The sequence below is a fragment of the Hyperoodon ampullatus genome, assembly GCF_949752795.1.
Source record: "Hyperoodon ampullatus genome assembly, chromosome: 6".
In the NCBI taxonomy this organism is placed as follows: domain Eukaryota; kingdom Metazoa; phylum Chordata; class Mammalia; order Artiodactyla; family Ziphiidae; genus Hyperoodon; species Hyperoodon ampullatus.
Window position 1 is genome coordinate 117,692,319 of NC_136919.1, and position 13,232 is coordinate 117,705,550.

Here is a 13,232-nt window from a genome sequence, read left to right on the forward strand (position 1 = left end):
AACCTCCCAAAATGCTCACTCCAAGTTTAAATTATGCCCACTAGTTCCCTAGTTCCCTCTCTTCCTTGTTACCTTCCTCTCCCTGCTTAATCACTATTACTCTTTATTGAATGCAGAGACTAGAAACATGAGCATTCCTGACCTGAGAATGCAGAGATGCACGGGACCCCAAGCTTGGTCGTTTAACTCCTTAAAGTGGGGTCTCTGGAAATACTACTCATTAGGGGGTTGGGAAGCAGTGAACGCACACTCTTTATATTTTCCTTTGTTTGAAATGAATTTAGTTCCATTTTCATTTAATCCTAGAAAAATTCTTTGCTTAAAAGCACCTTAGGAGGTTTCCTGGTATAAACTTAGATGCTGACATTCCCAGAGGTTAAGCTCCAGGTTGAAAATCTGCCCTGGAATGTAGATCAACTGATTCATTCTTTGCACACCCAGGAATGTTTCCAGGATTGACAGTTTATTAACCGTAACAGGTCTTGAAATTTAGGGCTCTGCCAGCTCAAACCTGACCTAGAATAGCTTCTGGAAGTAAAAGTCAGTCACTTCCGACAACAGACATTAAATCTCAAGATTAAAGAGTGTCGAAATGGCTATCGGGAAGCTATAGACACCAGTCTGATAAGTGCCTTCCAGAAGTCTACCTTAACGAAACGAAAAACCCAAGTCATAATACATGAGGTGTAGGTTGTAAATTGGAAATTTCTCTTCCACTTAATTTTTTTTTTAATGTCAATTAAAAGGCTGTAGTGAACTGACTTTCACGGTGCATCTGAGTATGTAACCTTTCCTATGCAGGTACTTTTGCCCCAAACCTTACAGCAGGTAACTGCGTAACAGGTGTGATCATCCTTATCTATTGTGTGACAGATCTGGAGATCTTTGGGGCCCTAAGGACAACTGAAATAATCCAGCCAAGGGTGACAGGTGCTCAAAATGGAGATGACCAGAATGCAGTTACTGTGAAGACATGTCCAGCAGAGATCATTTCCAGACAGGCAGAGAGCTAGTCAATTAGAAAGTCTACATCTATTGAACACTTACTATGTGCCAGGTCCTACGCTAGGTAGTGGGACAGAGTAGTAAACAAACCGGGTGGATCACTGTCCTGGGCTGGGCGGGGGAGGCAGGAGAGCAGAGCCTATAGTCAAGGGTCCTAGGAAGGTAAGCGGCACCCAATGCAGAAGCCCTGAGCAGTGCGACCTGCCCACCTGAGGTATGGGGGCACCAAGCAGTGTCCACCTTGATGACATATTTGAGTTCAGAAGATGGGCTGCTGTGCTGGAACAGGGGGCTGATAAAAAAAAGCCTTTAAACTTCCTCAGGTTTCTAGTGCCTCTTGGTTCCTGGAGTGTGGACTTCAGAGAGGGCAGACAGACAGGGAAGCACTTCCACGAGGTTAGGAGGCAGCTCCTTCCCAATGAGGTAGGCTGGAGCCAGAGAGGCGCCCTTCAGTGGGCTCCTGCAGGTAGGCCCGGGGGTTCCGAGAATGGCTACATCTAGGGAGTAGCTTAAGTTAGTCTCTGGGCAATATCTTTCCTACCAGATATCCAATGTTGCATACCTTATGGAAAATCAGTCAACTCTTCTAAAAAGTGGCAGCCTAAGCTCTGTCACTATAGGGAATTAAGTGAAGGATCTGGGCCCAAACAGCCTGAGGGAAGACAGAAACAGGGATCTAGAACCTGAGCTGGCTGGGGGCCAGCAACGACCCGAGTGGATCTGTTCAGTTTCCCTTAGCCTGAGTTTCCTCATCTGAAAAATGGGCATGATATTGGTAACTATTTCACAGGGTTGTAGTGAAATGAAATGTATTAGTGGAGGTAAACACTCAACAGGATCTGGCCTACAGTTTATGTGTTTGGTAAGTGTCCATTACTACTATCATTAAAGCCAACAGGATCCGAGTGCTTCTCCTCAGGGACGGCATTTGGTAGGGGGGTGTTAGGAGTTATAGAGACCATATCCCGCTCTATAGTAGGTCGAGTTAGGCTCCAGGAGAGAGACATCACAAGGGTCAGAGGGAGTGGTAGAAGCTGCAGCTAGAAAAAGAAAGCAAACTGAGTATGAGAGCATTACATGAAAGAAAAAGAAAGTAGCAGGAATCCATGAACTCCTCACAGGTTTTGGGTTTGAGTTGTAGAAAAGCCCATATAGCATCCCAAGGCAGTTAGAAAAAGAAAAGAATTCAACTAAAATGAAGGGTTTTTTTTTCTGCATTTGTTTTGTTGTTTTTTTAGACTGGGTTTGGTGAGCAGCAAAATAAAATTATCTTGGAAGGAGGCTAAGAAAGAATATATTATAATTTTTGAAATTTCCATAAATTCTTTTAGAAAGAGGGGGTAGGGGCTGGGTCAAGCCAGGGTTAAACTCTTTGTTGAGAAGACAAAGGGAAGCCAGGCTGTGTTTTCTCTAAAGCTGGACCTGGTCAGATGCTCCACCTATTCCACCAACATGGAAGCTTGAATCTATTTTCTTCACTGCTTCTTGTGAAGCCTGCATCCATCCACTCAGAAAGAGGGGTCTGAGTGTGTTAAGTGCAGTGGTCTCAGTAACCGACTATGAGGAGACACACAGGAGGTAAAAGCCTATGTTCCTGAGACCTTTGCAGTGAGGCCCGAGATCTAGCCCTAAGACCTCATTCCCAGTTAATGTGGTAATTATAAATGAAGGGAGCTGGCAGTCAGCTATTTACCACTGAATATTCATAGCCAAAACGCAAAGCATGAGTTCTAGTTTTAATCATAGGAGTCAGATGGTTGGTCAAGTCTAAGAAAGTAAATAATGATCCATAAAAAGCAGCACCAAAATTGCTACTTACCAAATATCTTCAGGCCAGCCATACTTTATCAGATCTTCATCTGCAGAGAGACAGAACAAAGAAAAGGAAAAAAAAGAGAAATGAGTCTTAAGGGATACAAACTACTATGTATAAAATAAACAAGCAACAAGGATATATTGTACAGCACAGAGAAATAAAGCCATTATTTTGTAACAACTTTAAATGGACTACAATCTATAAAAATACTGAATCAGTATGTTGTACACTGAAACTAATACAATATTTTATTTATTTATTTTTAAAATTTTAATTCAGTTTTAAAAGTATTCTTTGGTTCTTTTATTTATCTATTTATTGGCCGTGCTGCACAGCTTGAGGGATCTTAGTTCCCCGACCAAGGACTGAACCTGGGCCACGGCAGTGAAAGCGCCAAATCCTAACCACCAGACCACCAGGGAACTCCTACATATGTATATTTTTAAGGTTAATAATATATATCTCCACAGAAAGGTTATCTCAATATATACCTCTAATAGCCATATTAATAATTAGTAATACAGAAGCATTACTTAAATTATTAAACCTAAAGTTAAAAATTGTAAGGTAAAGTGATTCACATATGATGGTTTAAAATGTACTCAAGTATAATCTAACTTGAATGAAGTATTTATTTTCCAGAAAAGCAAAAAGATGATAGAGTACCCTCTTGGATGAGGGTACTCTAAGCAACTGCAGACACCTTGAGTTTTCTGAAGGGTTTTCTACTAGCTTAAGTAAGAAGCTGAGCAAATAGCCGACAAGTAATCAGAAAAATCAGAAAAGGGGAATTATAAAAACCTCTTTTCCTCATCTGGGCAATGTTTGGCTCCCTGGTGACACCTGCTGGCTAATAAAAAGAACACACCTGAAAGCTTTTTAGAGAACGTGACTCATTCAACTTAAAATTCATTTATGTTCCATCCACCCCTTAGCCTGAAGTCATCAAGGCTATTAGAAGTAAACGTGATGTGCTAGGAGCACTAGAGAACAGGCAACTTAAAAATGTAATACCGTTCTTACAAAGCAGACTAAGAGAGTTGGATAACTCTAAGAGTGCCTGGGGAAAAGTATTCTACGTACAGATTTTTTTTTCCTACATATACTTTAAGGAGAGCAAAACACCACTCCAGTGGGCTCCAGACAGAATCTAAATTTACATCTGCAGACATAAACTCTGTATCTAGATTTGTATCTGTAGAGAGAAACTCCTAGGTTTAAAGGATTCATTCTAGCCCATCCTAACCCACTCTTCCACGAAGCCTTCTCAGCTCTCCCTAACCACATTTACTCTCTGCTCCCTCTACTTCTACAGTGTTTGCTATTACTATTACTTCATTTTGCCCATACTTTTGTTTAATAGACTTTATTTTTTAGAGCAGTTTTATATTCACAGCAAAACTGACCGCTCTTTGGTTTTGTATGTGCCTCCACCTGAATGAACACTGTGAAGACACAGACTTAGAGGCTCAGAGGCTGGCACATGGCCTCACACAGATCAGCCCCAGCAAATAGGAAACTACAATGGAAGGGAAAAGAGACACGGTGGGAATGTTCCTGGCACAGCTGCCTGCGTCGGCAGCACTAGGAGCCCATCAGTGTGCACCGGAATCAAAGCAGCCCTTCGCTGTAAGACATACATAAAGCTGTCCCCGCCCCGCCAGGGCTGCACAGTGCAAAACCCGCACGATCTCGGCTTTAGGTGCCTCTCAGGAACCTGAGTCTTGGGTTCACACCCTTCGTGTGCTAGAAGGGAAAGTAGATTTGGTCAGGTTTGGATCCATATCTACTATAGATAACTAGGACTCCTATAACTGTGCCTTATTGTTCAATGTAATATAGGGAGACAGTATCCCCTCCCCAGCTATGTTCATCAGCAGGACGCTATGAGAAAACTTATCCATGACAATTCACGGGTTACTAGGAGAAATATAAAACTCAAGTATTAATATGCTGCAGACAGCTTCTCCATTAAGTCACAACCAGAGTCAATGGCATAAATTCATTATAAGGAAAAAAACGTTTAAAAATTAGTTATTTTATGCTATTGGTTTTTTCTCTTGGCTAGGATGTGATACCCTTGCTTATACTGATTCTGCTTATGGTTATAGCAGGGTTTGAAACTGTTATATAGATCTGATTTATAATTATATAGTTATATAACTATATCACATTATCGTATTTGTAACATTATATATATTTTATGTGATGTATGTGTATATACACCAAGTACATATACTTAGCATGTATAACTATATATATACATACAACTATATGTTTTTATAAAACTATATGCATAGTTATATCTAAGTTATATATAACTTATCACTGTTCTTTGACATCTTTTAATTTGGGGCCTTATTTCATTAATCAAGTGTCTCATACTAAAGAATGTTATACTTGTCTCTTTTAAAGGATCAAGTTTAAACTGTCAGTTACAAACTGCACCTAGAACAGACACTGATGGTTTTAGAAAAGGAAAAAAAAAAAGCAATGCCTGAGGGTTAAAGAAAAGTAACTGAAGTGAATCAGGCAGCTCTCAGACTACTGAGGCAGTCACCCAGGCCTGGAGTATTCCCAGGGGAGAAAGGAGGCAGCTTTGGGGAGCTCCAGAGCGAATCACCAGTTACTGAGCGCCCACCGTGGGCCAGGCACTCCCCCCAGGCTCTTTCATTTAACCTTCACAGCCCTGTAAGGCCGATACCGTCCCAGGATCCTCTTCTTACATCTAAGAACCCTGAGGTTCTAAGGGGTTAAGAAACTATGGCTAGTTTGCTGAAGAGCTGGGATTTTAACCCAGACTGGCCAGACTTCAGAGCTGTCTTTTCCAGAACATGATGCTACCCTCAAGAGAAGAGCAACTGTGCTTTTCAAGCTTGGAGAAGAGGAATTCTGTCACCTTCTCCAAGCTCCCTTGTTGCAGTTCTTTCCTCCCTCTTCAGTGTCCCACATCCTGAGGGTCAGTGCTGTCACCTCCCTGCTCTCTCTCTCTCTTTTTTTAAAATAAATTTATTTATTTTTATTTTTGGCTGTGTCGCGTCTTCATTGCTGTGCGAAGGCTTTCTCTAGTTGCAGAGAGCGGGGGCTACTCTTCATTGAGGTGCACAGGCTTCTCACTGTGGTGTCTTCTCTTGTTGCCGAGCACGGGCTCCAGGCGTGCAAGCTCAGTAGTTGTGGCTCGCGGGCTCTAGAGTGCAGGCTCAGTAGTTGTGGCGCACGGGCTTAGTTGCTCTGCGGTGTGTTGGATCTTCTTGGGCCAGGGCTCAAACCTGTGTTCCCTGCACTGGCTGGCGGATTCTTAACCACTGCGCCACCAGGGAAGCCCTCCTCCCTGCTCTCTTGATCAAGAAAGCTACAGTTCCCTTTCGGCGCCCCCCGCCACTCGTGCAGTCAAAAAGGCAATCCCTAAATCAGTGTTTTTCTTGTAAACTTTAGATCAAATGCATTAGTGAGTCAGAAAATTAATTTAGCAGGTTAAGACTACTTTTTTTAAAATGAGATACAACAGAAAATAGTATGGGTATTTTTTGGTAAATTTTTGTTTTAGTTAGGTGAATGTTTGTATCATTTAGTCATAGGAATGTGCATGGTATGAGATAACGTGTTTCATTCTGAGAGTGGTCAAGAAAGCACTGTTAACATTTCAACTCAAAAAGAACCATCTTCTGCCTCAAAACAACCAAGATATGTTTCTTTTTTTTTTTTTTTGCTGTACGCAGGCCTCTCACTGTTGTGGCCTCTCCCGTTGCGGAGCACAGGCTCCGGACGCGCAGGCCCAGCAGCCATGGCTCACGGGCCCAGCCGCTCCGCGGCATGTGGGATCTTCCTGGGGCACGAACCCGTGTCCGCTGCATCGGCAGGCGGACTCTCAACCACTGTGCCACCAGGGAAGCCCAAGATATGTTTCTTAAATGAGGTAAAAATGTACAGAAAATGATCTTTTCAAGCCACAGATTATTTTTATTTGATGAAAACCAGCACAAGTTAACCTCTAATTCCTGTCACCCCTAAATCAAATGATACCACAAAACTCTTTGTAAAGTAAGATTCTAATCAGCCACAGGTGGTCCAATTAGCTCAACTATTATCTGATATAATGAAAGTCTAAGAAAGTTAATCCTTTGGAATTCCTTATAACAGGTTAGTTAGTAGTTAACTGAAAACTCATATCCTACTGGGAGAAAAGGCAATTAACACTTACCTGCTGGAAATTTCAAAATCAAATGCTTTTGAAAACTTACTTTCATATTTATCCTTTCCCATGTAAATAGTGTAAGCAGATGAGTTAACTAAGACAAAACAAAAATAAGAATAGTTAGATAACTTCAACACCGACACAACTGTTTGATGGGAAAAACAAGTGACAAATGCTTATTAGGGGTCGGCAAAACATTCTTGGCCTGTAGGCCAAATCCAGCCCTGTTTTGGGACAGCCCTTGAGCTAAGAATGATTTTTACATTTTTAAAGGGTTGAAAAAAGCAAAATGAAGAAGAATAAGCTAGAGAGACCGTATGTGGCTTACAAACTCTAAAATACTGACCATCTGGAGAAGGTTTACCAGCCCTCATTAAAAATGGCTACTTTCCTACTTTCTCAGGGATTTAGTTCAACGCAATTCCAGTTCAGTCCTATACTTCTGCCTTCTTCAAAATAGTTTTAAAAAAACGACCAAAACTCTTCACCTCAACCATTTAAAAATAGGTTCCTATACTTAGGCAAGTTTTATTTTTCATAATTTGATTTAGCTATGTCCTAGGTGTGCTGCAAATTATAATAAGCTCCCTATTACAACGGCTCCCTATTACAAGGGGAAACAACGGCTCTCAAGCTTCTTCTAATCAGTGGCTCTGAACCCTGTTTACACGTTAGAATCACCTAATTTTGCCCCAGCTCCACCTAAGACCAACCAAATCCAAATCTCTGGGGATTGGGGTTTTGCAAAAGATCTCTTTTTACAGTGATTCTAATGTGAAGTCAGCATTAGGGACCACTACTCTAAATCAAAAAGAATATTCTGGGTATGGTTTACCTTAGAAATGACATTTGTTTTCCTGAGCTAGTGTGTTTTGATGTGGGCATCCTCCATCTGGAATCAGTTAGGTTTTGTAATTGAAATTCTAACTGGGTCCTGGTTTTCCGAGCTAGTCTACCAAAACCTGTTAGACCCCGTTTGGACCTAGACTCCTGAATTAACAGCCACTGAGCCTCTGCCTACAAAGCCTGGCAGACAGGTACAAGCTTGGGCCAGGCAGTCTGCTAGCTGTCGCTCCAGAGGACTACCGCGTGAGTGGAGCTCTGAAGGCTGGGAAGCAGCACTCTTCCATCTACAGATCCCTAAATTCAGGATTGCCTGCACATTCAGAATGAGAAGCTCCTTAAATGATCAACCATAGTTGCCTCTCTTGGGGACAGAAAACTCCCAATTCCTTCAGTTAGCAGTTATGATGACTATAGTCCATAATTACTTGGAAATAGTTGAGAAAAATAACTTGAAAGAAGAGAATTTTGCACTGACCAGTTGACAGAAATACTTGTCTATAACAGAGCATTATATTAGCTTGATAAGCCCTTTGCATAGCATATAACAAATGCCAAGTGCAGGAATACAACTAAAAAGTGTTTCAGATCCTCTCTGTACATTGTTATATGGGTACACCCTTTTGAGCCTATAAATGTCACCACTAGGAGTATATATCCTACTAATTAATACTCCGTCAAGCAGTGATGTTCTTTTTACAACTTAAACACTCATTAGTTAAGACTGGTTATACACACTATAGGATATCCATAAACAAAATACCATGTACCCATTAAAAAGAAAGGACAGGTGAAGAAATTAAACAGCCGAACAGTATTTTTGTGTATCTATATACAGTAATATTCAATTTGTAAAAAATAAGTAACTGTGTATACATAAACATGTTTACATATATATTTTTAATACACGCACCCATTTTCTTTATACTGTGGAAGGATATACATTTAATTGTTAACAATAGTTACCTTGTCTACTTGCTTATAAAATGTATAGATGGTTTTTGTAATCAGAACAAAGGTAATTTTTTTAAATGATCGAAATAAACAAAGCTGTCTCTGCAGGACAAGCTATCTAAATTACAGCCAAGAGAAGGACAGATGGTTCTTTGGATGGTTGACCTATAAAGTGAGGTGATTAAGAACATAACTGCTACAAGCCCAGACTGAGGGGCATTCTTCAACTGACAGTGTCCGTGTGAGAGACAAAGACTGAGCAATGCTCCAGATCAGAAGACGCTAAAGAGTAACGAATGACAGCGGAACGCAACAATGATTTGTAATTTTCCTTTGTTATAAATTCATCACTAGGACACTGATAAAAACTGAATAAAAGCTGCTGATTACACACTAGTATTGCTGCAATGTTAATTTCCTGATTTTGATAATGAAGAATGTCTTCTGATAAGAGAAGATCCTTGATTTTAGGAAAAACACCCTGAAATATTTAGAGGTAAAATGCAACTTACTAACAAACGGTTCAGAAAAAAAAAAAATCTGTGTGTGTGTGGAGAGAGAGAGTTGGAGGGGAGGGGAGCTGGAAAAAGAAAGGGGAAAAGAAGGAGATAAGGTATATGTGGTAAAATGTGAAAATTTGGGGAATCTGAGAGAGGCTATAAAGGAAATCTTTTACTATTCTTATAACTTTTCTGAAATACTGAAATTATATCAAAATAGAAAATTAAAAAGGAGCATGACTGCTGAGTAAGAAATCTGAATTAAGCTCCCATCCATGTTAGAGGGATAAAGGAAAAGTAAATTGAATTATTCTAGTATTTTTGTTACTCTCACCCAAATATTAAGGTTGATTAGTATGGGAACTAGTTATCTTGAAGATACCTGATACAGGTGTAGCAACCAGGCCAACTTTAGAGGTACTGGGGTAAGTTCATAATTTACAGAACAATCTATCTTGAGCCAGATGCTAGTAAAAGGTACTAAAAGTACAAGTGAAGTTAATGAGCCATGTGCAGGTAATTTGTGGGTCCACAAATCAGAGGGGCTTAAATGTGACACTGGAAATATAGCAAGGCTAATGTTTCATTATTCTATTATGAGGGCATGAAAGAATAAAACTAAGCAGATTTTAGTTAGAGATACTAATTTTAAAAGGGAAGGCAAAAACTTTCTATTGAGATTTTCAACCCATTTTTTAAAAAAGTTTTCTTGCAGTAAACCATCAGTTGCTTGAAAAGCTTGGCTATCTATACGAAGTCATTTCCTGCAGATTCTGTGTGTTCAACTTGTTTTCTGTACTAGGATATATAAAGTTTTACTACTAACTTACTGGAAGTTATAATTTTTCCATTAACTTTGCAATTTTAAAAGCTGCACAAGTGCAGGTTTATTAGACTTTGAGGCCAAATATTTTTCTGACAGGAAGCAACTGTGATGTTATAATGGAAGCCAATGAGAAAAACATGATCCACAAATCAACTGAAGCAGTCTGCTCTATTAAGGGCACCTGCGTGTGTATGACTAGCGCTCAAGGAATTTAGAATCACTTTAAGGAGAATAAAGCAGCCAGCATAAAATACATGTAGTACCTATATGGCCTGCCTATAGTTTTCATTGCATTGCTGGACTTGTACGGGTAACTATGGTGTCAGGGGCTCTCATGAGAGGCTACGAAGAGACGCTCCAGTTATCTGGAGGGGCAGGACAGGGCAGAGAGAGGATGAAAATGCTATTCGGGGCCTATAATGCTTTTTCAGGCTAGTGTGAATTTTGTTTCTAGTAATTTTAATAATATGGGTAAGACAAAACTAAGCCTATAGAGACAGAGAAATAGCTTATGGCACCCCGTGGAAGCCTAAACTACTGAGAAAAATGAGATGTGATAGTATGATGGAGTAGCGGGGGGAGGGAGTCTGTGAGTGAGAACTTCCCTGGGCTTCAACGTTCTCATCTCTAAAGAGCAAGTACCACTCTATTCAAACCCACACAAACACTGCGCAGCTAGTTTCACTTAAATCTCACCTTTAACAAGTAGGCAGAGACAGGAGCAACAGAATAGAGTGTGCTAGAAGTCAAAAAATATCATTCATCGATTCAATAAGTATTTATCGAGTAACTATCATGAGCCAGGCACTACACTAGAGAAACCAGGAGATCCTCACCCTGCCCTCAAGGGGCTTACACTCTATCTCAAGCAGACAGAGTTTAATATCATATGACAAGTGCAATGCCAAAGGCATACATGGGTGTTAAGGGGATCCCCGAAGAGTTATATTCTAAGCAATCCTGGGGTGGCGACAAGGCGGGAAAGGCATCTGGAAAAGATAGGTGAGGGCTGTCTCAGGGGAGAAGCAGCTAACTGGGGGATTGATTGTAGGCAAAGGGAACACCATAAGCAGAGAAATGAAGACAACAATATTTCCTGGGAACTAAACACACCCTTTCCTTGCCTGCCAAAGACAAATCAGAAACATTATCATGTCACTTTTCAAGATCTGGGACATCAACTCTGCCCAGTGAGTGGCTGTATCGCTATTCCAGAGTCTTTTTATGGCTTTCGGTAACATCCAGGCCCTATAACCCTTTCCTAGAAGGCTAAGGCGCACTTCCGGTAAGGCAGAGTTGTTGGCAGATGTCTCCTTTCTTTCTCTATGCGGGTAATTACCAGGGCGCAGCAAGATTAAACGTTACGGGGGTGGGTGGGGAAGGGAAGACTTGGGGTTGGGGTGCGAAGAAGTCCACAAACTGTCCAATTCCAGGTAGCGACAGGTCTTTCTGATTGAGAGAAAAGAACAACTCCCGGAGGCAAAGACAGCAAGGGGGATGGTGCCTCTACGCGCCCCCAGGCCCTGACAAGGGGGCGCACGGGGGGGACTGGGACGGACACGGTGGGGGGACCATGAGGACGCGAAGAGGCACCCACTGCCGAGGAGGCGCTCAAGGACCAGGCTCAGCGGCGGCCTGGGGGTCTCGGCTTCGGAGCCCCGCGGTCGAGCAGGGACCCGGGAGGTCTCGGCGCCCACTCACCGCTGCTGCTAGTGAAGTAGAACACCATGATCCCGGCGGCGTCACGGCGACTGCAGCGCCGAGCGGCGGCACTCAGCCCTGGAAGCTCAAGATACCGGAAGCGCGGAGGCCGCGTCCCCCGGAACTCCTCCGCGCACTTCCGGCGGACGTCGGGCAGTGTCATAAGGTCGGCTGCCGGCGCCGTTTTCAATCCTGGCGGGCTGCCCCATCGGCGCGCTGAGAGCTCAGTTTACTGGGGGGTTGAGGGGAAAGAGGATGGAGCCAGGACAATAGGTGATTGGAAAACTGCGGGGAAACTCCGTCTTCCTAAGAGAAAAATGTCATTCACTGACTTTATTTTCAGAACCTCCACCCCGTGAGCGGTCAAATCTTGAGGCTTAGCTCTTGGTCTTATCTGCTTCCTTTCACTCGCATCTGGCCTGCCTGAGAGTAGAAACCTTTTGTCTTCTTCACAGCTAGGCGTTCACTGAGCCAGTTACGGTACTTGGCACTTAGTAGGAGCTCATTAAATTTTGAGTGAACCCCAGTTCCTCCACTATTCTCATTCTAGGTCCATCACCTACTGGGCACATTTGGTGCTGCACTTAACCTTAGCTGTAAAATGAAGATGAATAGAGCTGCTAATTCACAGGCTATTTTGCCAGGGTTAAATAAGTTAATGGGCATAAAATGTTTAGGACATAGTAAATTGTGATATTCCCCGGAGGCAATATGCCTCTCTGCGTAAGGTCTGCCATCTATTATTACCTGTGAGACTGGGCAAATCTCTGAACCTCAGATATCTTCCAGATGTAAAGTGGGAATGATCTGACTCAAGGAAAGTTCCCACAGCACTTAGTTTTGACCTATTTCTCTTAACTTCATCTGACCGACTTCATTCTATGAAGTTAAGCACATCACTTAACGAAATTTATTTAGAACTAAGAAAGTGCCAGAGACTGTACCAGGAGCTGGTACACAAAGATAACAACAGTAGCTAATAATCAGTGAGTGCTTTAGGAATCTTTGGGCTTTGCAAAGGAAGAACCTAGCTCTGTCCTATAAATAGTCATTGTTTTCAGGCCCTCAGTTTTATTCTCTGTAAAATGGGAATGATGATACATATCTCATAGACTGTGGTGAAGAGTAAATGAAATAAAACACATGAAACGTGCAAGAATGCCTGGCGCATAGATGTTACTGTCATGATTTTTTAATTTAACTTGAAAAATGAGCTGGAAACCTAACGTATTACTAGTAAAAAAAAAAAAAAAAAGGTAATCTAACAGTAAAGCTTCAAATGTGAAAAAGAACTGCCTCGAAATCTTAGAGAGGCTACTTTACAAAAACATCTTACACTAAGTGACCTTAGAATGTGCCTGGAGTTCCGGAGGGCCTCAGTTTTATTCTGCT

The 13,232-nt window shown here is 41.8% G+C and overlaps 1 protein-coding gene across 5 annotated transcripts in view; it reads right to left on the reverse strand.

Annotated features, from left to right (window-relative positions):
* CCDC25 (coiled-coil domain containing 25) overlaps nucleotides 1–11,931 on the reverse strand; it is a 39,025-nt gene extending 27,094 nt beyond the window's left edge. For 4 of the 5 annotated variants that reach the window (XR_013810960.1, XR_013810961.1, XR_013810962.1 and 1 more), the window contains exons 1-3: nucleotides 11,841–11,931; nucleotides 7,063–7,110; nucleotides 2,825–2,864 (exon numbers count right to left, since the gene is read on the reverse strand). Coding sequence is in view for 2 of the 5 variants with exons in the window: in XM_079706901.1 (XP_079563027.1) it covers nucleotides 2,825–2,864; nucleotides 7,063–7,110; nucleotides 11,841–11,868 (116 nt within the window). In the remaining 3 variants the exon portion in view is untranslated. The remainder of the gene's footprint in view (nucleotides 1–2,824; nucleotides 2,865–7,062; nucleotides 7,111–11,840) is intronic. The other variant, XM_079706902.1, reaches the window with a different exon arrangement.
* Nucleotides 11,932–13,232: the final 1,301 nt, after the last annotated feature.